Raw genomic sequence first — 17,912 nt, forward strand, 5'->3', positions numbered from 1 at the left:
AGTGATAGCTTCTATCACTGTCGGTTGCTCAAACCGACATAGAAGGGTCCATTCACTATCGATTTTTAAACTAAAACCAACAGTGATGTGTAGATGCTCCTCACATGCCAATAGTGCTTCCATGACCACAACAGTTGGAACACTGCTCCCACCTACCCCGACAACTTTAGTTTAGAAATAAAAATATACCAGGACTGCTTGCCCCTATAAAATGGCCCTCGGCCAGGAGCTAGCCTCTCCATGCATGTTGGTTTCAGCCAGGCCTTATCAGCCATGATATAATGTTTTCCTCTCACAACAAACCACATATATCGTTATGCATCGTAGTCCACCAAAATGGTGCACACATGAGGGACTAGAAGAATGCTACTGAAGATAGAGCAACACCAAAGATTGGAGGTGCCATGAGGTTCACAGAGCTATCCGCTGTGGTGTAGAGCTGAATCCGATGTGCTCTGGACTGTACTAAGAAAAAGGCCATGTACAGTAGAGGCATGGATTCATCGATGCCACCTTATCATCTCCAACCGGTATAGCTCGTAGACCACCTTGGTGCTGTTGTTTGAACCCTAGTTGGTGCAAGAAGAATGCTACTGAGGTGGTTAAATTATAATGTGTTGATACACATTGATGGTAATATTGACCTATACGCAAATAGGTCTTTGTTATCGTATATGGAATTTTAGTGTAAGGTCTTTGTTATCGTATATGTAAATATTTCTAAATTTTTGTATTTTTTATGTATTTCATTACTATCTAAATAAATATATTGTTCTTGTTAAAACTTTCCCACTATAGTATCTAAATAAATATATCATTTATATATATGCACCTTCACTGTCGGTTCTATTTAAAAACCGGCAGTGATAGCCACCTTCACTGTCGGTTCTATTTAAAAACCGACATTGATGTCCATGCCCCCCTATATAAAACAAATTGCCAGCCACATACATCGATCCCACCCACCCACGAACTCTCTCAGTCTCATTTATCACGTTTCACTCTCACTTCTCAAGACATCCACTCTCTCTCTATGTGATTTAGTCATGGCTCCTGCATTTTTCAATGGTATTGATATGTTGTCTTCTCCAATATTCTATCTATACTCATTTGATCTATATTTATATTCATGTTTCTTTGCATTCTACATTTATATATATTCTTATTCCTTGCATTCAATCTATATTTAATTATGTTGCCACATTTTACTTGGAAGAATTTTCGTGCGACGATACCTATTAATTATAGGTTGAACTGAGTCTACCCACGAAAAGATCCGGAATGATGCCAAACTTTTACACAGGCTCTAATGTGCCCTAGGGATAAGAATTTTGTGGAGGTGGATGAAAAAATCTATTGGGTCCAAAATGAAATTCACCCTCTTTTGTCTCATTTAACACAGAGAAAAATATAATAAATAAAAAAATCATCAAAAAATCCTAAAATCCTATGTGTGGGTCTTAATTTTGGTGTACGTGCTTGCCAAAAAAATTTTCAAGCCATTTCAACATAGGCGGAGTATACATGCTTCACAGAGGTACATGTGCCCTTTCATTGAACCATGACTATACACATAGCTTATCAAGGTTTCTGTGGTTCATAGACATTCCGGTGTCGTATTGGTTTAAACTTTTTCTTAGGCTTGCACGTGCCACGTGTGAAGGAAACATCAAGTTTGGGATTTTTTAGAGATACTTTGCTACTTTCTGAGGTTTAATTAAATTTCCGCACGATGACACCTATTAATTATAGGTTGAACTGAGTCTACCCACGAAAAGATCCAGAAGGGTGCCAAACTTTTACACAGGCTCTAATATGTCCTAGGGATAAGAATTTTGTGGAGGTGGATGAAAAAATCTGTTGGGTACAAGATGAAATTCACCCTCTTTTGTCTCATTTGGCACAGAGAAAAATATAATAAATAAAAAAATCATCAAAAAATTCTAAGATCCTGTGTGGGGTCTTATTTTTGGTGTACATGCTTGCCAAAAAAATTTCAAGCTATTTCGACATAGGCGGAGTATACATGCTTCACAGAGGTACATATGCCCTATCATCGAACCATGACTATACAAATAGGTTGTCAAGGTTTCTGTGGTTCATAGGTATTCCGGTGTAGTATTGGTCTCAAACTTTTTCTTAGGCTGGCACGTGCCATGTGTGAAGGAAACACCAAGTTTGGGATTTCCTGGAGATGGTTTGCTACTTTCTGAGGTTTAATTAAATTTCCGCGCGACGACACCTATTAATTATAGGTTAAACTGAGTCTACCCACAAAATTATCCAGAATGATATCAAACTTTTACACAGGCTCTAATGTGCCCTAGGGATAAGAATTTTGTGGAGGTGGATGAAAAAATCTATTGGGTTCAAGATGAAATTCACCCTCTTTTGTCTTATTTGGCACAGAGAAAAATATAATTAATAAAAAAATCATTAGAAAATCCTAAGATCCTGTGTGGGGTCTTAATTTTGGTGTACATGCTTGCCAAAAAAATTTTCAAGCCATTTCGACATAGGCGGAGTATACATGCTTCACAGAGGTACATATGCCCTTTCATCGAACCATGACTATACACATAGGTTATCAAGGTTTGTGTGGTTCATAGGCATTCCGGTGTCGTATTGGTCTCAAACTTTTTTTAGGCTTGCACGTGCCACATGTGAAGGAAACACCAAGTTTGGGATTTCCTGGAGATGGTTTGCTACTTTCTGAGGTTTAATTGAATTTCCGCGCGATGACACCTATTAATTATAGGTTGAATTGAGTCTACCCATGAAAAGATTCAGAATGATGCCAAACTTTTACACAGGCTCTAATGTGTCCTAGGGATAAGAATTTTGTGGAGATAGATGGAAAAATCAATTGGGTCCAAGATGAAATTCACCGTCTTTTGTCTTATTTGGCATAGAGAAAAATATAATAAATAAAAAAATCATCAGAAAATCCTAAGATCCTGTGTGGAGTCTTAATTTTGGTGTACATGCTTGTCAAAAAAAATTAAAGCCATTTCGACATAGGCAGGGTATACATGCTTTACAGAGGTACATATGCCCTTTCATCGAACCATGACTATACACATAGGTTATCAAGGTTTCTGTGGTTCATAGCCATTCTGGTGTCGTATTGGTCTTAAACTTTTTTTAGGCTTGCACGTGCCACGTGTGAAGGAAACACCATGTTTGGGATTTCCCGGAGATGGTTTGCTACTTTTTGAGGTTTAATTGAATTTCCGCGCGACGACACCTATTAATTATAGGTTGAACTGAGTCTACCCACAAAAAGATCCGGAATGGTGCCAAACTTTTATATAGGCTCTAATGTGCCCTAGGGATAAGAATTTTGTGGAGGTGGATGAAAAAAATCTATTGGATTCAAGATGAAATTCACCCTCTTTTGTCTCATTTGGCGTAGAGAAAAATATAATTAATAAAAAAATCATCAGAAAATCCTAAGATCCTGTGTGGGGTATTAATTTTGGTGTACATGTTTGCCAAAAAAATTTCAAGCCATTTCAACATAGGCGGAGTATACATGCTTTACAGAGGTACATGTGCCCTTTCATCGAACCATGACTATACACATAGGTTATCAAGGTTTCTGTGATTTATAGGCATTTCGGTATTGTATTGGTCTTAAACTTTTTCTTAGGCTTGTACGTGCCACGTGTGAAGGAAACACCAAGTTTAGAATTTTCCGAAGATGGTTTGCTACTTTCTGAGGTTTAATTGAATTTCCGCACGACGACACCTATTAATTATAGGTTCAACTGAGTCTAACCACGAAAAGATCCAGAATGGTGCCAAACTTTTATACAGGCTCTAATGTGCCCTAGGGATAAAATTTTGTGGAGGTGGATGAAAAAAATCTATTGGGTCCAAGATGAAATTCACCCTCTTTTGTCTCATTCAGCACATAGAAAAATATAATTAATAAAAAAATGATTAGAAAAATCTAAGATCCTGTGTGGGATCTTAATTTGGGTGTACAAGCTTGTCAAAAAAAATTCAAGCCTTTTCGACATAGGATTACATATGCTTCTATTTATTCAGTATATAAAAGAATTTTTTTAATATATATAAATATCACTGTCGGTTTCAAAAAACCGGTAATGATGAGAAGAAACCACCAGTGATGCTTGTTATCACTGTCGGTTTATTTTGAAAACCAACAATGATATGTAAAAAATTAAAAAAAATTGTGCCAGCCCTCGGGTTTGAGCTCGGGTCTCGGGCTACAGAGTTCATACACTTAACCGCTGCGTTAGTATAGGATGTGTGCCAATGTTTATTTATTTTATCTTTTTGACCTTTAGACCGCTTAATAAATTATAAAATTAAACCAAAAAAAGTGGGCCGCTCGGGATTCGAACACGGGTATCGGGGCTAAGTTGCGGGGCCTTAACCGTTGAGACAGTAGGAGGTATTCGAAAGAAGTGGAAAAGATAAGTTACTTATGCTGTAACCACTACACGGCAATCACTGCCGGTTTAAAGAATGGCTCGGCAGTGATGTACTCCCATCACTGTCGGTTTCTACTTACAACCGGCAGTGATGTACCCCATCAGTGTCGGTTTCTAATTAGAACCGGCAGTGATGAGGTCTGGTTTAAAAGCCCACCAGGGGTTGAAAAATTTCAACCCCGCGCCAACCATTCCCAGCCCCGCACTCCTCTTCTTCGACGCCAATGCCTGTGCACCGCCCCACGCCGGAGCACCCGTCCACCGCCCCCGCGCCACCGTTCCTAGGCCCACGCTCCTCTTCTTCGATGTCGAGGCCCATGCACCGCCCCACGTTAGAGCACCTGTCCACCGCCTCTCACGCCGCTGTTCCTAGCCCCGTGCTCCTCTTCTTTGACGCCGACGCCCATGCAGCACCCCACGCTGGAGCACTCCCCACGCCGTCCACCGCCCGACGCCGAAGCACCACCGAGGCCTTTAGGAGCGCGTGCGAACAGCTGCTTTCCCACCCCCACGGTGAGCGCGTGGCTCACTGCCCGCTATGTGTTCGATGAAATGCCCCATGATTGTTGTCTTCCCAATAGCAGCCGATTCCTATTCGATTGGGTTACATGCTGTTACTCCTTGGTTTAGCTATCCTTATATGTACATGCTGTTACATAAACCAGTTAGTTTTTCCCTGAAGAGATTATGCTACCTACTGATTTGTTGAGGACCTAGTAATCATGGCCCTAAACTGTTTAAGAACCATTGGTGTTATTTGCATGTTGTTGCAACAAGTTATTCCCTCGAGTCACAGCTAAGTGACCTTTTGCGCTGTGTGCAGTCTAAGTATTTAAACATTGATCATCAACACCTTTTCCGCTGTGTGCAGTCACAGCAAGCAATGAAAACTAGCAGTCAATGGAAACTTACCACATGCCTAATTTACTTAAATGTATAGGCAACCATGGCATGGTATGTAGTGCATGTTGGTCACATGCCTAGGATTTATTGAACCTGGGAAGATTGCTATGCTCAAGTCAATCGCTACCCTGATAATTTGCACAAAAAATACAACATAGAAGCTGAAGCTTTGAAGGCCTACTATAGTTATCCAACTTACCTTGCAAACCATGGGCAACTGGCCTACTATGGTCCAATGAATGCAAACCATGGCCATCCGCTGGCACTGGAGATTGAAAAGAAGCCACCCGTCGAAGATGTGAAGATTAGGAGAATTGCTCCTTGGTCTTGGAAAGATGTTATGCTTTTATTTATGGCTATGGTCATCGCTTTTCTTATTTGGAAGTTGATGTAGGCTTAGTTTCGTAGAAGAGTAGGTGTACTTTGTTGTATGTGGTCAATCAAACAATGAATTTGTTCTAGGTGAACAAATGCTATTATTTGACTTTGTTGTATGTGGACTTATTATTAGACTTTGCCTTAAACATATTATATATATGAACATATGCTATTAGTAGTTGTCCGCGGCCAAAACTAACCATGATCGTGTCACAGCCATGACTCATCATTGCCTGTTACCCCATCACCGAAGAACTGATCGGCAATAAGAGGTGGCTGATATCGCTAGATGGGAGAGCCGCATGATCCGATAAATGGTGACGGTGTCAATCAGGTCAGTGAGAACGAGCAGCCATGGACCCCGTCCGGCCTACTCGATCTGGGTCAAAATGACCAAGATGGATAGGTAACTTTGGTATCATGTCAGTATGTAGCCACACACACTAATCAATTGAGAGAGTCATAGCTTACTTGGTGTCTCTAGCAGGAGCCTCCACCGGCCAAGGAGCCAGAGGGTTTAGGTAGTAGGAAGGCCAGATCCAAGCAAGGCGTGTCAAAGATTCCTGTTGGTAGGAATGCACACTGTCACATTACTGAGTTCGATGAATTTGGGGATCCACTCTCATCGCCTATAGCTTTGACCAAATACAAGACTATCCTCGGGTTACTTGTTAGGGACTTCATCCCGATTAAGTACATGAAGTGGATTGGGAAAGATGATGACCGGTGGAGGGTTCCCGAAAGTGAGAAGGATTACATATGGGATGTCAAGATCCTAGAGTATTTCACATTCCCAGCCGAGTATGACAGAGAGTTAGTCAAGAAAAAAGCAAAAGAAATAATGGGGACATGCTTCAAGAATTTCAAGGGGACATTGTACAAGAATTTAATAAAGAGCCAGATTTCGATGGTGGACAGTTTAGCAAGCAGAAGGACTTTTGGCAGGATTTCAAGGAATACAGGTTATCCGAGGAGTACTTAGAACTAAGCAGGAAGAATAAGGAAAATTCATAGAAAGCGATGAATCCTCATCATCTCGGCTCTCGTGGCTATGCCAAAAAGATGCCAGAATTTGAAGCAGAACTTCAAAAGATGGATCGCCTTGCTGAGGAAGGCGTTCAGGTTAAGACCACCGATTGGGAGCCTAGATTGGTATTATACTGTATGGGGAGAAATGTACGGCATGCCAAGGATGGGAGCTTTAGCTCCTCAAATCAACCCATGAGCAAACTCATCCAAAATATCTCCCAGGTAACTAAGGAGGTGAGGCAAGGGAGTCGCACTTCTAATAGGGAGAAAGACATGCTCACCCAAGCACTCGGAACCAAGGAGCACCCTGGTCGCACTAGAGGAACCGGTGTTGTTCCTTGGAAACTAGCATTCCCCTAAGAATCTAACACTTACCGGAGCCGCTCGAGTGGTAGAGCGGAACATGAGGCAGAGTATTTGAGGAGACGAAAAGAGATGGAAGATAGAATGGAAGCACAGATTGAGGCGACCATTGAAGCGCGAGTCAAGCAAATTTTGCTGTCCAAGGGGTCAGTAGTACCACAAAACCCTACTCCTAGTGCCTTTAGCCCACAGTTTAGGGGTCGGAATAGCTGCGGATTGACCCCGCTCGACGAAGAAGAGGCGAATGTGCCTCATCCAGTGGATGACATCACTAAACCCGTCAATGTCAGGTTGTACATCCGTCAGGAATGGACAAAGGACAAGGTGGCACTCGACTAGGCCTGGCCTATAGGAGACGGGACAATTAATGGCCGCCCAATTCCACTGGGGTACGCTCGCGTCACCATTGACAGAATACTTGATAAGAAGTATAACAAGATACCCATTGAGTACCCCGTAGCGAAAGATAGGCTGAAACTTGGTCAAAACAAGGGCTCTCAAGTTGCCTGGCGCAAGCGCTTCATTAAGCTTGACCATCAATTGTCCTCTGATGATGAGGACGACTGCGAGTCTTCACCCACCCGCGATGATCACTCACCATCTCCCAACAGAGATTACTCCCCTCCTCATCCGGAGCCATCACCCCCAAGAAGACAGAGGTCTCCTTCTATTCCTCCTCGTCCGACTCCATCTTCACCAGCCCCGAGAAAAAAGACTCCTCCTCCTCCTCCATCTTCATCAACGCCGGGAAAACAGAATTCTCGTCGTCATCCACCTCCTCCACCTCAACCCAAAACAAGATTAACTACATCCTCGCAGTTGCAGAAAAGGTCCTTGGATTCGATCGCTAATGCTCCCAAAGTGGACCAATAGAAAAGAAAAAGGCCATTCAGTGGCAGCGTTACCACCTTGATAAAAGAAAAATTTACAGCACACATCTCGAAGGAAGGTTGTGTTAGTTTCTTCAATCTATGTGCCTCACTGTCCTCTGTTTTTGTTGAAGTCCGAATTCAAAAGGCAAACACAGAATAAATATGCTACAACAAGAGACGAAGAAATACACAATAAAGATTTAAGGAACATTATGAAGTTAGTCGAAGACAACCCTGATTTAACCATGGAAGAGGCCGCGAACATCTATTATGATGTACAAGGGACAGGAACACCTGGCAATGAAGTATGAAAAGGGGCAATCTTTTGGTTCCCGATCATGAGTATAAAAATCTAACAACATATATGAGCCAGTTACATGAATATTACATGGCTCAAGCAATAGAGACGGACGACTTTGGTTTTGAGGTTATTATCCGTTCGCCACATGTTTTCCAATATCCTGAAGAAGAGAAGTTCAATGTCGAGTGGAGTGCTTGTTCCAGCTATACCAGAAACGCTCTCTCGATGTTCAAATGTTGATGCTGTGGACTATGTAAGTACCCTACACGCATGATATTACAATTAACTACTCTCTTGAGACACAAATTGTTAACTTTTGAGCACTTCCCATGATTTTATGTAGGTGTATAGCAAAATTTTGCATTCTAAAAAGCAAATGGGATTACATAGGCTTCTTGGACCCCATGCGAGTCAATGAGAGGACATGTCTAGGCCTCTTTGGATGTGACGTGGAAGACCTGAAACAGAGATTGATTGCTGTTTTCGACGAATTCACTGATGAAGAAGAAAACCCACATACTTCTAGCCTACAACTACGAGTATGTGTTCTCAGCTTTTAATTTTATGCTTCTTTTTTCGTTATGATTATTCGATAATTAGGATTATGTGATTGCAAGCAACCATTTCGTCTTCATTTGTGTTAATCTTGCCAAAAATTTGCTCGAGGTGTGGGACTCGAAGAAAAAACCATTTTATCATCTGGATGCACTGGTGGCAGTGCTGAATTAGTAAGCGATCCTAATAACTATTATTTTCTAATCACACATACCGCTTTCTAATGTTTCTCCTTTTAATGTTGCTCAGTGTCCGAAGAAGACATATCGGTGGGATGCCGGTCCCATTCAAGGTTATCGAAATGGAGGGAAGTACCTATCACAGCTATCGGGAAACAATGAATGCGGGTTTGATGTAATGTGGGCAATGCGTCGCTACATCGGTGGGAAATCGGAAGAAGCCGAATAAGTTGGTGTGTATAATCCCTATTCCATTTATGTCTGTTAATAATTCAACAAAATGATTTACTGTTCCTCTTTGGATATCATCTTTTTTGAATGACAGCGCAAGAAATATAAGCACGAAAGGCTGCTAGACATAGAGATCGTCGCACTACAATCAGAGCTGGCAAAATTTATCTTAGCCGAGGTATTGAAAAAAGATGGAGTATTTTCCATTGCACAATCCATGAAGTACAAGGACCAGTATGTCCTAGAGCGGCTCACTAGATTATTGTAAGAAGTCCGAGAAGCATGTGTGAAGTCCAAGAACATTTCTTTTTTATTTTGAGGGATCGAGATGTGGATAAGAACATTTGAATTGTAATCGTAACATTTGTAATGTTTAATATTGATGGACCTGTTGTCTACGTAGCGTATATAAAGCTGAAACCCGACTCCACAAAAAATATAAATTAAAATAAATTATAAAACAATAAAATACGAATAGGGCCATCACCGCCGGTTAGCAACAAACCGACAGTGTTGTCGTAACCAACACTGCCGGTTAAAAGCAAACCGACTAGTGTTGGCTTACTCAACACTGTCGGCTTGAACCATGAACTGACACTGATAGTTACGAGAACACTGCCGGTTTGATCCATGAAACCGACACTGATATTTACTACAACACTGCCGGTTTGATCCATGAACCGACAGTGTAGGCTTGCTCAACACTGCTGGCTTGAGCCAAGAACCGACACTCTTGAAGTAACCTTCACTATCGGTTGGCACTACAAACCGGCAGTGTTGTTCAACTGGACACTGCCGGGTGGAGCCAGGAACCGACACTATTTCCTGTAGATCAGTGTCGGTTTTTAAGGACCGACAGTGATGTCAACCCCCATCACTGCCGGTATGTCACTGTCAGTTCAAAATCCGACTAGTGAAGTGGGTTTTTGAACCGGCAGTGATGTCCAGATCTAGGGGTAGTGCTGCTAGCCCTATGACGGCTAATAAAGCCGAGACACATCACCGAAAAACGACTAAGTTGATATTGTGGACATCTAACCCTATATTCATAATTTTTTCTCTTACGAAGCTTACACTAAGGTGTTGTTCAAACCGGTCTGCGAGAACTTCTACATTTATGTTTAGATTGAAAGTAAAATTTAAGACGTCCTAGACATGTTTCATACGTATATTATTGAATTGTGCTGATTTTTTTCCTGAGTCACATTAGTCATTATTTAAGTTCGAGAGTCGACGGAACCCCATCACTAGTCTAGGGTTTTGAAGGTTTACATGAACATGTTATGAACGAAATCAAGGAGACATTTCTCCTCTAATCTATATTTTTCACCGCTGGTTCAGGACATGAGCCCACAGAGATAATCATTCACCGCCGGATCCAACAACCACTACGCCCATCTATTATAAACTAGCAGTAAAATCTATCACAAGCAGTTTTTAACAAACCAGCGGTGAAAGTGCCATTGAAATTTTTTTATGTAATAGTGGAAGGCTTATTATGCTTATTAAACAACATTCTTCAAACAGAATATATCTACAAAGTATCTCATAATTTGTGTGCTTTATGGTTTTGGGTGTGTGGTTGGTCGACAAATGTCTCTTCTCTATAGTAGTATACAACAATAGAAGTCTTAGACAAACACACATACACATAGGTTATATATGTATATATATAATCATATTTAAAAATACAAAACTTTATATATACTACTATATATATGGACCCTTTTGTGGACTTCTTTCCATTTATATTCAACTGAGAGAACATGGAAAAAGCAATATAATTCATTGTTAATGTTCTATATTTTTTAGGGTTGCAAGGTATGCAAGGTCAAAGATTAAAGTGGTTCTACATAGGTTTGTCTCTAAATTATAAAGCATAAACCATAGTACCTTGACAAGCCAGCCATTTTGGATGGTTGTAACAACACAGGAGGATGGGATGGCCTACGTTATCGCCACTGCCACCGGAAGGTTCAACTTGCACACCCCAGGTGAATTATTGTCTCTGTCCTTTGCTAATGGTCATGTGCTGCAATCGAGCATCTATATAAAGAGAATGAGGGGGGATCCAGGAGCGACACAAGTCCAGTGGTAGTAGTGGCACTGGAGCGGATAGAAGAGGGGAGAGCTGGCTAGCTAGCCAGAGAGGAAAAATGTATATGGGGTGGTGTCGGTAAGATAGAGACAAATTAAGATTGTTCAAGATTTCATCAAGGCTAAAGGGAGAAGAGAGAGAGTACAGGCTTACCATGCTACACACTCAGATCTCAACAGTCTCTTATATATGTTGTTATCTGCGAGTGTGATGAAGGCTGTACCCTCTCTCTTCTTCTCTTAGCTTCTTGATGCAAAGTCGCATACACACTTGCATTGGGGAGCTCTTGTGATGGAGCAAGCGTTAGTTAGATCTAGATCACTGCACACCTATGCATCATCTCTAACTTTTTGGCCAACTTCTTTTTTTCCGTTTGTTTCAAACAGCTCATAGCACATGCATGCATCTTATATTTTTGTTGGTCAGTATTTGCTGATTTGCACTTAGCACTTAGCACGGTTTGTGCCCACAGGTCTGCTTAGTACTTATTTCTTTCATATATGTGATGGCTCTCAGTGTAGGCTCTGTAGGCAGAATGCTTCATATTACCAGCCAAATAATGGCAGTTTTAGTGCCATTTTTTTAATTTTTAATAGTGGATTTTATGATTATAGGGGCAGCTGCCAGCCCTATGACGGCTAATAAGGCTGAGACACATCACCGAAAAACGACTAAGTTGATATTGTGGACATCTAACCCTATATTCATAATTTTTTCTCTTACCAAGCTTACACTAAGGTGTTGTTCAAACCAGTCTGCGAGAACTTCTACATTTATGTTTAGATTGAAACTAAGATTTAAGACATCTTGGACATGTTTCATACATATATTGAATTGTGCTGATTTTTTTCCTGAGTCACATTAGTCATTATTTAAGTTCGAGAGTTGACGGAACCCCATCACTAGTCTAGGTTTTTGAAGGTTTACATGAACAGTGTTATGAACGAAATCAAGGAGACATTTCTCCTCTAATCTATATTTTTCACCGCCGGTTGAGGACATGAGCCCACAGAGATAATCATTCACCGCCGGATCCAACAACCACTACGCCCATCTATTATAAACTAGCAGTAAAATCTATCACAAGCAGTTTTTAACAAACCAGCGGTGAAAGTGCCATTGAAATTTTTTTATGTAATAGTGGAAGGCTTGTTATTCTTATTTAAAATCATTCTTCAAACAGAATATATCTACAAAGTATCTCATAATTTGTGTGCTTTATGGTTTTGGGTGTGTGGTTGGTTGACAAATGTCTCTTCTCTATAGTAGTATACAACAGTAGAAGTCTTAGACAAACACACATACACATAGGTTATATATGTATATATATAATCATATTTAAAAATACAAAACTTTATGTATACTACTATATATGGACCCTTTTTGTGGACTTCTTTCCATTTATATTCAACTGAGAGAACATGGAAAAAGCAATATAATTCATTGTTAATGTTCTATACTTTTTAGGGTTGCAAGGTATGCAAGGTCAAAGATTAAAGTGGTTCTACATAGATCTGTCTCTAAATTATAAAGCATAAACCATAGTACCTTGACAAGCCAGCCATTTTGGATGGTTGTAACAACACAGGAGGATGGGATGGCCTATGTTATCGCCACTGCCACCGGAAGGTTCAACTTGCACACCCCAGGTGAATTATTGTCTCTGTCCTTTGCTAATGGTCATGTGCTGCAATCGAGCATCTATATAAAGAGGATGAGGGGGGATCCAGGAGCGACACAAGTCCCAGTGGTAGTAGTGGCACTGTAGCTGATAGAAGAGGGGAGAGCTGGCTAGCTAGTGTCACACCCAATTTTAAGGAATAAAATGAAGGTGCAAAACCTTATGTGCGCCCAGAGATCAGTCACACACATAAGCCGACAAATTATGAATAGTATCATCACCAATGTTTATTACATCACGAATAAAACAGAGTTATTACATAATTATAGCAAAGGTAATAAAAAGATCTCTCGTGGAAGCTTCATTTCACAGGGACGTCGACTGGTTGACCACAAGTCTAGTAGTCCTCAGGAAAATCATCATACCCATAGTCATCTGTTACCCATCTGGGATTTTTATCCAAATAATGAAAATAAACAAGCGTAAGTACATGTCGTACTCAACAAGTGTAACACTGGTGTTCATGAGGCTCAAAAGGTTAGACACAGGTTTAACAGCGTTAAGCTTTTAGTTGTCACAATTTTAGCTTATGAGTAGCATCAAGTTGTTTCAATTCCCATTGCAAAACACATGATCAAATGTAAACATGAATAATGAATAGCATAAATAGATATTACTTAGTGATCATCTATTCCATAAGGGTTCCAAGGCCGCTCGTGACCGTGAGCATGGCTGATATACCAGTTTTACACTCTGCAGAGGTAGTACACTTTCACTGTGAGTCATGATACCCATATGCCCAGGTTTATAACTCCCAAAACACTTCCAAGGTGAGCAGGCAGGGGTCACTATGAAGACTTTCAAAGGTTCATCTAACAAGTTAGGGCCGCTAGGTTTCTGTGGCCTACGAATGTAGAGCTCCCCTTCCGACAGGCACAATGACGCGCAACCTATACACTGACGGACAGAGGCCGCACTATATCCAACCCGAAAACACACCCCTCTTGCGCCATAAAGGTAACCACTAACAAGCTAGAAAAGGTCTTCATATTGAGCTAAAGCCAGAGCCATGTAGCCCTCACAGCTGTACTGTAAGTCCCGGATGATCACTTACAGATAAGTCCTTAGGGAGAGGAATCTGAAGCATTTAGAAAGTAGCTAAACACTCCAGCCCCCTGTTTCCATGTTGCTAAAAAGTCATGTTTTAATGTTTATTGCATATACCACTAGTCAAGTTACACGATCATGGTTTAATTGAGCACTAGCAAAGCTACCCAATGCATAACCCTTAGGTGACAAGGTAATAGTTCAATTCTAGGAAATCCATATCAAGATGACACATGCAACATGAATTTAATGAATTAAAGTGAATAGGAAACAAGGATGATCCCATGCTATACTTGCCTTGAGCAAAGTACTCCTGCTGGTCCTGCTCGTCAAAGTCGTACCCTTGATCTCCCAAGAACTGCTCACCGTCTATACTCCGATAACCACAGCAACATACAATCATCCAGGAGCAATCATGCAAAGCAAACAAGGCTACAGATTAGAACAGTACACCAATAGCAAAGAATCAAGATGGAAAGTTTGGAAAACGAAATCTATGTCCTGCTACGAACACACATGCGCGAAGACCACGAAAATCAGATCTAAAACGAAAAAGTTATGATTTAGACAAGATTTCCTATAGGAAAATAATAGATTAAATCTAAGCTCGAATTTTAAAAGTTGGAAATCTACTTTACAGTAACATAAACATGTAGATCACATAATTATGAACCTAACGCAACTTGAACGGATCAAATCGGAGTTAAAATAAAGAAGTTATGGCTAAAACAAGTTGAATGACAAAACTGTAAATAATTGAAAACGTATTTAGCCCATCCGAACGAAAATACGCTTTCGAAAAGAAAGAAAACAGAAACTGTGAAACGCGCAAAGGACGGCTGGGTTCTATTTTTGTAAAATACTAGGGACTCTTAAGTAAAACGGCCACGCGAAGGGGTATCCTCCTGATTAAGTCCGTTGGATTAGATTTGGGCGGTTGAGATCCGATCTGGCGGGAATAGAGAGAGAGAGAGAGAGAGAGAGAGAGAGAGAGAGAGAGAGAGGCGCCGGAACTAGTGCCAATGGTGGCTTGGACAACGGCGGCGCCATGGCCTGGCCTCTAGAGTACTCGGTTCACGACCTCCAGTGCACTATTCGACCAAAGAAAGGTACCGGGAGAGAGAGGAAGGGATGGGGATCTCACCCGAACCGGAAAACGCAAGCGGGAAGCAGCGACGGCGGCTCGGCGTTTGGTGGACAGCGGTGGTCGGCGGCGGCGCTGGAACAAAGCTCGGCCGCGGCTGCTTGGCGAAGAAAAACGGGCGCCAGATGGGATAGGAGACAGAGGAGGGGTGCGGGCGCTATTTATGGGGCCAGGATCCCTTGGGCGCCACGGCGCCATGGATCGTGGCAAGGGCGGACTCGACGGTGTTGGCACAGTGTCCGACTTCGCTACGGCGCCAGGAAGGAGAAGCCCCTGACCTACGGGCCAAGGCTGTCAGCGGGCGGAGGAAGGCGCGTGGGCGTGGCTTGCGGCTGGCCAGCGAACTGGGTCGAGCGAGCTAGGCTACCTCCAGCGGCTTGCGGCATGGGCGAGCGTGGGCCGGCGCTAGAGCAGGGCCGAGCGGAGCACAGCGGGGAGAGAGGGACGCAGGCCGGCGCGGGGAAGAGGTGGGCCACGAGTAGCAGCGGGCGTACGGGCCGGAAAGAGGAAGAAGAAAGATTTTATCTCTTTTTTTTCTAATTTCTTTCCAAAGCAATTTTGAAGACAAAATTCAAATCAAGTTCAAATTTGAGTTCAAATCAAACCATTCCAAAAATTTATATGCAGCAGCATGAATGCACATTCATTGTTGTTAACCTATATTCAATTTTAACTTGATAAACTTTATTATTCTTCCTAAATTTAAATGCTCACAAAAATGCTTAATAAATCAATTTTCCCTACTTTCAATTGTTGTAAAATTTAGGGTGTTACAGCTAGCCAGAGAGGAAAAATGTATATGAGGTCACTACTGGAAACATGGCCTTTGTCGAGTGCAAAATGCTTTGTTGAGTGTCAAAAATCGGGCACTCGGCGAAGACCTTCTTTGCCGAGTGCCGCACTCAACAAAGAATTGCACTCGGCAAAGAATTCTTTGCCGAGTACCGGGCACTCGGCAAAAAAGGGCACTCGGTAAAGGACTTGTTTGCCGAGTGCCAGGCTCTTGGCAAAAGCGTGGCACTCGGCATAGGCTGCCCCGCGTAACGGTGTTCGGCCACGTCCTTCTTTGCTGAGTGCCTGCTCTCACATATAGAGATGTCTTGGTTTGTAAGCATCGTACATGATAACGTGCATGAAATCTTCTGAAATTTTTATCATAGCCTCCACATACGATATCACGACATCTCAACAAGTTTCATGATTTTTGGACTTCGTTTTCTTTTTATAGAATTTAAAAACACTTTGCACGCAAGTTCGCTGTCATGTTTCGTGAACAAGATGTCCGAAATTTTGGGTCCGTTCCTGGATACGGCCTCACACTACACTCAGTAACTTGACTATCATTTTTTAAATCATTAAATTCCATTATTCATACCACGTGTAGTTCAAATTTATATTTTTCGAAAAAATTCAAGTAAACGAAATAAAGTAACTAAATATATGAAAAAGCCACAAAAAATCCCCAAATTCTAACGAGGAGTTTCTGGTACTTTAAAAGGGATGCACAAAAAATTTGGAGGCCAAAAACAAAAAAAAATTTGCCGAGCGCCGGGGCATGGCACTAGGCAAAGGGGGTCTTTGCCGAGTGCCAAGAATAAGGCGCTCAGCGAAGAGGTTTTTTGAATTTTTTTTAAAAATTTCCTCTTTGCCGAGTGCCTTCACAGGGGCACTCGGCAAAGGTATTTCAAAAAAAACCTATGCCGGCGGCTGGATCGGGGCACTCGGCAAAGTTGCCTCCTTTGCCGAGTGCCTCCCTGATCCGGCGCTCGGCAAAGGGGCGGAAAAAATCTATCTAGATTTTCATTCACTTGAATTCATAAAAACCAAAAACCAGACGGAATCGCCGCTCCTGGCCAACTGCCTCGCGCCGCCGCTCCCGGCCGTCCCTGCGCCGTCGCCCGCCAACGCCGGCCTGCCCCCGCGCCTCGCGCCGCCCTCCCCTCCCCATGCGCCACGCCCGCGGCCGCCGCCGACACCGCGCGCCGCTGCCCTTCCCCACGCGCGCGCCGCCCACCACAACCCCTCACCGCGCCGCACGCCGGCTGCCTGCCCCCGCCCCTCGCCAGCCCCCGCCTCTGTGGCCACGTGTGGCTGAGCGTGGCCAGCTCGCCCACGCCGGCCCACCAACGCCTGTGGGTGGAGGAGGGGAGGAGGCGAGGAGGAGGAGGAGGAAGAGGGGAGGAGGAGGAGGAGCCAGCCCTGCTCCCGGCCGCGCCCCGTGGACCGCCCGCCCCGACGCCGCCCGTGCCCGACCCCGTTCCCGACTCCGGCGACCCCTGACCCCGACGCCGCCCGCCCCTACCCCCTAGCGCCCGTCAGGTATGCCTTCTCTCTTGTTGTTGTCAGTGGTAGTGATAGTTGTAGTAGTATTAGTTGTAGTAGTAGTGCTAGTGGTAGTAGTAGTATTAGAAGTAGTGGTAGTAATAGTAGAACTAGTGGTAGTAGTAGTAGTAGAACTAGTGGTAGTAGTAGTAGAAGTAGTGGTAGTAGTAGTAGTAGAACTAGTGGTAGTAGTAGTAGCAATAGTGGTAGTAGTAGTAGAACTAGTGGTAGTAGTAGTAGCAATAGTGGAAGTAGTAGTAGAAGTAGTGGTACTACCTGGATATATTCTTCTACATGGATTGATATCCTAACTACATGGCTTCTCTTGAGACATATGTGCTTATCG

The 17,912-nt window shown here is 42.7% G+C and overlaps 1 protein-coding gene across 1 annotated transcript; it reads left to right on the forward strand.

Moving 5' to 3' along the window:
- The first annotated feature begins 4,687 nt into the window (after nt 1-4,687).
- Nucleotides 4,688-17,339, forward strand: LOC136465591 (uncharacterized). Its single transcript, XM_066464264.1, has 3 exons — nt 4,688-4,976; nt 5,404-5,417; nt 17,079-17,339. The coding sequence occupies exons 1-3, from the start codon at nt 4,688-4,690 to the stop codon at nt 17,337-17,339; spliced, it is 564 nt and encodes a 187-aa protein (XP_066320361.1).
- The last annotated feature ends 573 nt before the right edge of the window (nt 17,340-17,912 follow it).

Source organism: Miscanthus floridulus, chromosome 7 (assembly GCF_019320115.1).
Source record: "Miscanthus floridulus cultivar M001 chromosome 7, ASM1932011v1, whole genome shotgun sequence".
Lineage (NCBI taxonomy): Eukaryota > Viridiplantae > Streptophyta > Magnoliopsida > Poales > Poaceae > Miscanthus > Miscanthus floridulus.

Excerpts from the sequence above, each read along its gene's own strand:
- LOC136465591 (XM_066464264.1), top strand. The coding sequence starts at position 4,688 with ATGCCTGTGCACCGCCCCACGCCGGAGCACCCGTCCACCGCCCCCGCG.